This window comes from Phyllostomus hastatus, unplaced genomic scaffold (assembly GCF_019186645.2).
Source record: "Phyllostomus hastatus isolate PE091 unplaced genomic scaffold, TTU_PhHast_1.1 phas_contig_900, whole genome shotgun sequence".
In the NCBI taxonomy this organism is placed as follows: Eukaryota; Metazoa; Chordata; class Mammalia; order Chiroptera; family Phyllostomidae; genus Phyllostomus; species Phyllostomus hastatus.
This window is the reverse complement of record NW_025333985.1, coordinates 61,243-67,242: the sequence shown is the minus strand read 5'-3', so window position 1 is coordinate 67,242 and position 6,000 is coordinate 61,243. Positions and strand designations below refer to the sequence as shown.

The 6,000-nt window shown below is 62.2% G+C and overlaps 1 protein-coding gene across 1 annotated transcript; it reads right to left on the bottom strand.

Moving 5' to 3' along the window:
* Positions 1-653: 653 nt before the first annotated feature.
* On the bottom strand, positions 654-5,299 carry LOC123827872 (butyrophilin subfamily 3 member A2-like; the record flags this gene model as incomplete). Its single annotated transcript, XM_045852321.1, has 4 exons — positions 4,999-5,299; positions 3,206-3,406; positions 1,892-2,113; positions 654-1,336 (listed from the first exon to the last, which is right to left on the bottom strand). Coding segments are annotated over exons 1-4 (1,407 nt in total), but the record flags the coding sequence as incomplete, so codon positions are not given.
* Between the last annotated feature and the right edge of the window lie 701 nt (positions 5,300-6,000).

Sequence of the window (6,000 nt, the reverse complement as noted above, 5' to 3'; positions counted from 1 at the left end):
AAATTTTACTGGGTAAAAAAGTTTTACAAATGTGAACACATTATGTTACAGAAATTTTAACACATAAATAAAACTGTAAAAGCACATATGCTGAACTGTCTAAAAAACAGTACAAAGGCCTCCATAGCTGGCATGTGACTGTCCCCATGTCCCACCCCAGCTAACCTAGTGACAGCTGAGTGCCTGCTGGTTTGTCTGTCACAGACTGACTTAAGTGTCACCCTGGTATGGCGCTCCCAAGTGGAAGCCGGGGACATCACAGTGCCTGAGAGATGGACAAGAGAGCTGCTGGGGTCACACACGTGACCAGACAGCCCTCCTGGCCTGTGTTTCTGGAAGAGGCCACGGCTCGTGGGCCCACCGAGCACAGCCAGTGGGTCCCTTTCCAAGCAGCTCAGGATTCCCTGAGGGGCAGCCTGTAGGCCACATGGGCTGTAGGCAGAGAGCCCCCGGGCTGGCATGGTCCTCCCCATCGGAAGCTTCCAGAAGAAGCTCCTTGGACACGGAAGGGGCTCCGTCCCATCTGGGACCTGTGAAGGCGCCCACGGGAAGGGACCTGGGGAAGGTCAGCACCAAGGATGCTGCTACGTCGCAGCTGTTGCCGAAAGGGCTGACTCCAGTTCGGGGCTCTGCGTCCTCACGACCTAAGATACCTTCAGCACCAGCTCGCTGGTAACATTCTCCAGACGCTCCCGCAGCCGCATCTCACGGAGGACCGCCACGAGCCCGCAGGGGGACACGGCGCGCCCCAGCTCGCTCTGCCAGCGTGGCAGCGTCCTGTGGTGCTGCTCTGTCAGGGTCCCCGGGTCCTCGTGCTCACAGATGACAAGGTGGTTCTCCTCCAGTCCCGCGAGCCTCATGAACATCCTCCAGCTAGATTCGGGAACCTCCTGCCCGCATTTGGAGTAGATCCTGTTCGTGGCTGAAAAGAGAAAACTCACGGAGGAAGCCTTGGCCTCGTCCCTGGGAGGCAGGTGTGGCGTGTGCTGTGCGCTGTGGGGGTCCCAGCTGGCAACCAGGTCCAGGGTCGGGGAGGCCCTGGGCGCCCAGGCTGCCCTCGCAGAAGGGACCAGGCAGGGGGACAGGAGAGCGCGGTAGGACACGACCCGGCTGGGCTCTTGACAGGCCTGACCCTCATTCACACGGAGCCAGGGAGCCCGGCAGAGGGGCCTGCGGGGCCCGAGGGGGGGAAGCCCCGGGGTGAGGTGTCCACTGAGGCGGCCCCTCCTGACCAGCGCGACCAGAGCGGCTGTACGGGCAGCAGGGGCGAGGTCTGTGACCTCGCTGGGGTCCTGCTGTCTGACCTTTGGATCTGCCACGTGGGGGGTCTCCCTGACTGTCAGAGGACGAGAGTACAAGCAGCACGCGGCCTGTCGCTGGTGCCGCAGGAAACCCCCACCCCCGTCCCACTGACAGCAGCTGCCAACCCTTGGCGACTCAACAGACCAGGGTTTATTTATAGGGTTCCCGGGGTTCCTTCGGTGTATGGACTCTAACACCCCCTTGTGCACGGAGATCGCAGCCCCTTCCCCACTGGCAGAGACCACTGCCATGTGCTATCAGTGTCCCCATTTCTTCCCCAGGGCGCTTAGGACTGCAGAGAGAGGCTGAACTAACTGAGCAGAGGCTGAGATGCAGGTCCAGGGCAGCTGACATGGTCACTACCAGGTCCTTGACCGCCCTGCAGAGAACAACGTGTGGAGTCACTGACCATGTGACCAGGGACCCCAGGACGCACAGGGACGGGGATAGGGACGTACTGAGCTCCTCCTGCAGCGACTCTGGACATAAACTGAAAATAAAGTCCCGTCCAGGGAATGCAGAGGAGGATCCGGGGGGGATGGGTGTGGGCGGGGCACGGAGGTGGTGACCACCTGCAGCTGGGCCTCACCTTGGGTGCTTCGCTGCCGACGCAGCTCTGCCTGCCACAGCTCTGCCCGCGCTGCGTCTTTCTGAGCTTCTGCTCTCCCCTCTTCCTGGAACAGGGCCCGGATCCTCTTCCGCCATCGCCACAGCAAGTACCACACAGTGAACAGGAGCCCCACAAGGAGCAGCAGCAACAGGGTCACGATGAAGGCCACCTTCCAAGGCTGTGTGTCCCTGAAGAAGGCACCTGCGAAGGGGTAGCGGCAGCCCCTGAAGGGATCTGTCTGTCCCCAGAGCACCCAGACTCTCACTGCCACACAGTCAGGACGGTTTTCCTTAAACGTCTCCCCCCCATGGGATGAGAGGGAGCACGAGGACGCACACACAGTGTCACTGACGTCCCCTCTGCACCCCGCCCCCCCCACTGACTATCTGCCCCCCTCAGTCAGCGGAGTCTGGTGACGAAGAACAGACTCTGGGGCTGGGGGACCTGGGTTCCAGTCCCGGGTCTCCTGCCCGACCAGCGCTGTGACCTTGAACTAATGACGTAACCGTCTGTTCCTGCGTCCTGATCAGTGAGAGCATTCAGTTAGTGCTTATGCAGTGCCTGACGCAGGGTGAGTGCCACGCAGGTTTCATTCAGTTTTCAAAACTAAATATATTTTGTTCTATCTTGTTTACAGTGAAAACAGCCCCTATGCACCTGGTGTGCATGCTGTCGGTCTCAGCCTGTGTCTCGGTCACCTGCCCGCCCCAGCACAGCGAGCAGGCCCATTCAAACCCAGGAGCACCAGCGTTTAGGGCGCTGTCTCCCCACAGCCCGCCACCAGAGGGCTCCACCACCTCGTTTTTCCTTCTGCTGGCAATTTCCCAGGGGCAAAATATTTCCGATTCCTAAGATTTGGCATCCTTCTGGGAGTTTTAACTTTCTAAAACTCATCATTCCTGTATTTGCTGTTTTATCCATTGTGTTCCTTTATGTTGTAAGGACATTAGCGCTTTCACTGAGATTTGGGGTGTACCTATTTCCCCTCCTGGTGTGTTTGCTGATCTTTCCCGTCTGTCCCCACGTCCCACTGCCTGGCTCCCTGTGTGGCAGGAAGAGCTCAGGTGTCTGTGACATAAACCGCTTCAGGGGAAGGAGACCCAGGTCCCTGCTCTGTGCCCTCTGAATCTCCCACGGACCCAGGTCAGCAGCTGACCCTGCGCCATCCCCCAGGGGCACCAAGGAGCCCAGAGCAGGGGGCAGGGCACTCACCTGCCATGGAAAGCCTGGCTGACCTCTCCTGGCCCAGCAGGGGGTTTCTGATGACACAGGAGACCCCCTCCCCAGAGCCGCCTTCCAGGATCACAGACGCTGAGGCTGCATAAAGGCCCTGGGGGTCTGCAGCCTCAGATGCTGCCGCCGAGGACAAGCTCTGTCCCCTGGCGTCTCTCCACTGGATCTGGGGCTGCGGGTACCAGCCGGCAGACGTGCAGTTCACACGGATCCCTCCAGCCTCGTAGCCCTTCATGCCAATGTGGGGATCAGAGCCCAGCGCTGGGGAGGAGAAGTGAGCTGAATCATGGGGGAGCCCTCTGTACTGGTGGGGGTCTCCTCACAGGGAGGGGCGCACACACTGACGAGCCCAGCAGGGACTCACCAGGAGCTGCTCACAGCGTGTGCTGTGCAGCAGAGACTGATCCCCTGATGGGGCCACTGCCTGACCCTGGCTGGACCCTCGTGCTGGATCCAGGGGGCTCTGGGCCAGAGCAGAGGCTGCTTCCCCCAAGTCCCCTTAGAGACTGCCCCAGCCTCCCCTCCCCCCTGTCCCAGACAGGCTGGTCCCCTGTGGAGCTCCTCACCCCTCCCTGGGCAAGCATGGAGGTGGTGCCCCTCAGCCTAAGTGGGTCGCACCCCACTGCCCCTGTCCGTGCTGCCTGTCCTGTGGGGGCCGTGCCCTCCCGTAAGGAAAAGTCACACGGTGTCCTGCGGTCGCCTGAGCAGTGACTCTATGCATGGCCCTTCGGGAGGCTGCTGCTGCCCTCACTGCCAGGCTGCTCGGCTCTCCCTGCAGGGTCTCCCCCCGGAAGTGTCCACAGCGAGGCTGTGCAGAGGGGAACCTTTCCCACGGAAGACAGCGGACCCGGGGCCAGGAAGAGGGGAGTTACTGCCACCTGTCCCCACCCCCTGATCACACGGAGGGGGAGGCAGCCCTCTGAGGACCTGAACACACAGAGTCCTGCAGGGAGGGCTCCTTCGGGGGAGCCGAGGTCTCCAGGAAGGGACAGCAGGCTGAGGAGGGGCCATGCTGGGACAAGGCCAGGGGGCCCTACGGTCCCTGCTCCACCAGCCCCCACGCACTGGAAGCCACAGGGCAGGGCTGTGTCCGGGGAACTCAAACTGCAGCTCTGATGCCCAGACACGGGCACGTTCGTGGGGCAGCACCTCAGACAAGGTGTTCCCTCACTGGGGTGGGTCATGGCCACATCAAGGCCACTCAAGGGTGGGTGACAGTACAGAGGAAACAGGAACCGTGTGCAGGGACCCACCTCCCTGTGCCGGCTGTGAGTGACCAGTGACACCCCCGACCATCCTGACCGCGTCCCACCCAGCGCCCAGCGCTGCTTCCACATCCCCCCGAACCGCACCGAGTCCTCCCTGACGCCCCCTCTCTGATACACCCCGTGTCCCCGTCCCCAGGGGAGCGTCCTCCCTCGCTGCACCGAGGACGGACACAACCTGTTCACCTGCAGCTGTGTTCCCGGGGCTTTGGTGGGGGACGTGGGCCCCACAGGTGTTGCCCCTGCAAGTCAGAGCCCTGGACCCACAGCAGCGGGCCCCTGGGGCCCCACGGCCTTGGTCTGGAACATGCTGAACCCAACAGCCACGTGCCACCCACTGCGGGGAGGTGTCCCCAGCCTTCCTGTCCCCGACCTCCACTCCCCTCTGAGACTGGTGGGCGGCGTGGGGGACTCTGTACTGGGTGCAGGAGGAAGTCACCCTGGGGACCCCTGGGTGTCTCACAGGACTCAGAGGAGCAGAGACGGAGGTGGGGGGGCTATGCTGGTGAGCAGCCCACGTGTCTGGGGTAGGTCTGCAGCCTCTGCCCCCGCCCAGGGAAAGGAGCCTGGAACAAGCCTGAGGCTCACCTGCCACCTGCAGCTCCACCTGGGCTTTTGCATAGAAGTCTCCATCTTGGAAATAACACAGGTAGGTTCCGTTGTCAGAGACGCTGATGCTGCGAATCCGGAGAGCGGCCTTCCCCGCAGTGACGTCCTCTCGTGAAATCGAAGTTCTCCCTCGATACTCCTCTGCCGGCGTGTCCTCCTGCCCGTGTGCGTACGTGTGCACTACCTGCCTGCGGCCAGTTCGCTCCCACATCAGCTGCAGGGTCTCAGCGCTCATCTTCGGGGACAGGTGACAGGGCAGGTCTGCGTCTTCACCCACCATGGCCAGGATGGGCTCAGGGGGTCCGACCACAGCAAACTCAGCTGGTCATCAGAAGGGGGGGGTCCGTCAGAGTGAGAAGGCCCAGAGGGCCAGGGGGTGACCTAGGTAGGGAGGTGAGGTGACAGACCCCTAGACGGGAACTCAGTCCTCACACAGGTGCGGTGTGGACAGGACTTGCAGGGGTGGGCGGAGTCCCGGGTTGTGACTGGGCCCAAAGGGAAAGGGTTCACACACACAGACGCACAGCCGGCCCTACCTGAGCATGGGCTGAGCAGCTGGACCACGGCGAGGCACACAGGGAGGGCAGGCAGACGGGGCACCAGGCACCTCCCCATCCTGACCTGCTGTGCACAGAGAGAGGCCAGCAGGGGCTGGGCAGCAGGGACCACCTGGAAGGAGGAGGAGGAGGATTCCACGTGGAGAGGCTGCCTGCCCAGGGCCGACTCGGGCACCACCGCCATCACTGGGGACCCCAGAGCGTCCTCTGCAAATGTCCCCTGGGGTCTCTTCTCCTTGGATCCCACCATGGAAATCAGCCATGAAACATGGAGCAGAAATGCACGTACCTTATCCCTCGCCAGCAGGGAGCACCCGGCTCTCCTGTGGGAACTGCTCAGAAGCCCCCAGTCGCCCACACTTCCCTGCCCCAAAGAGGTGCATCCCCCAGACCACCCTCTGAGGAAGCCAGGCCCCTCTGCTCT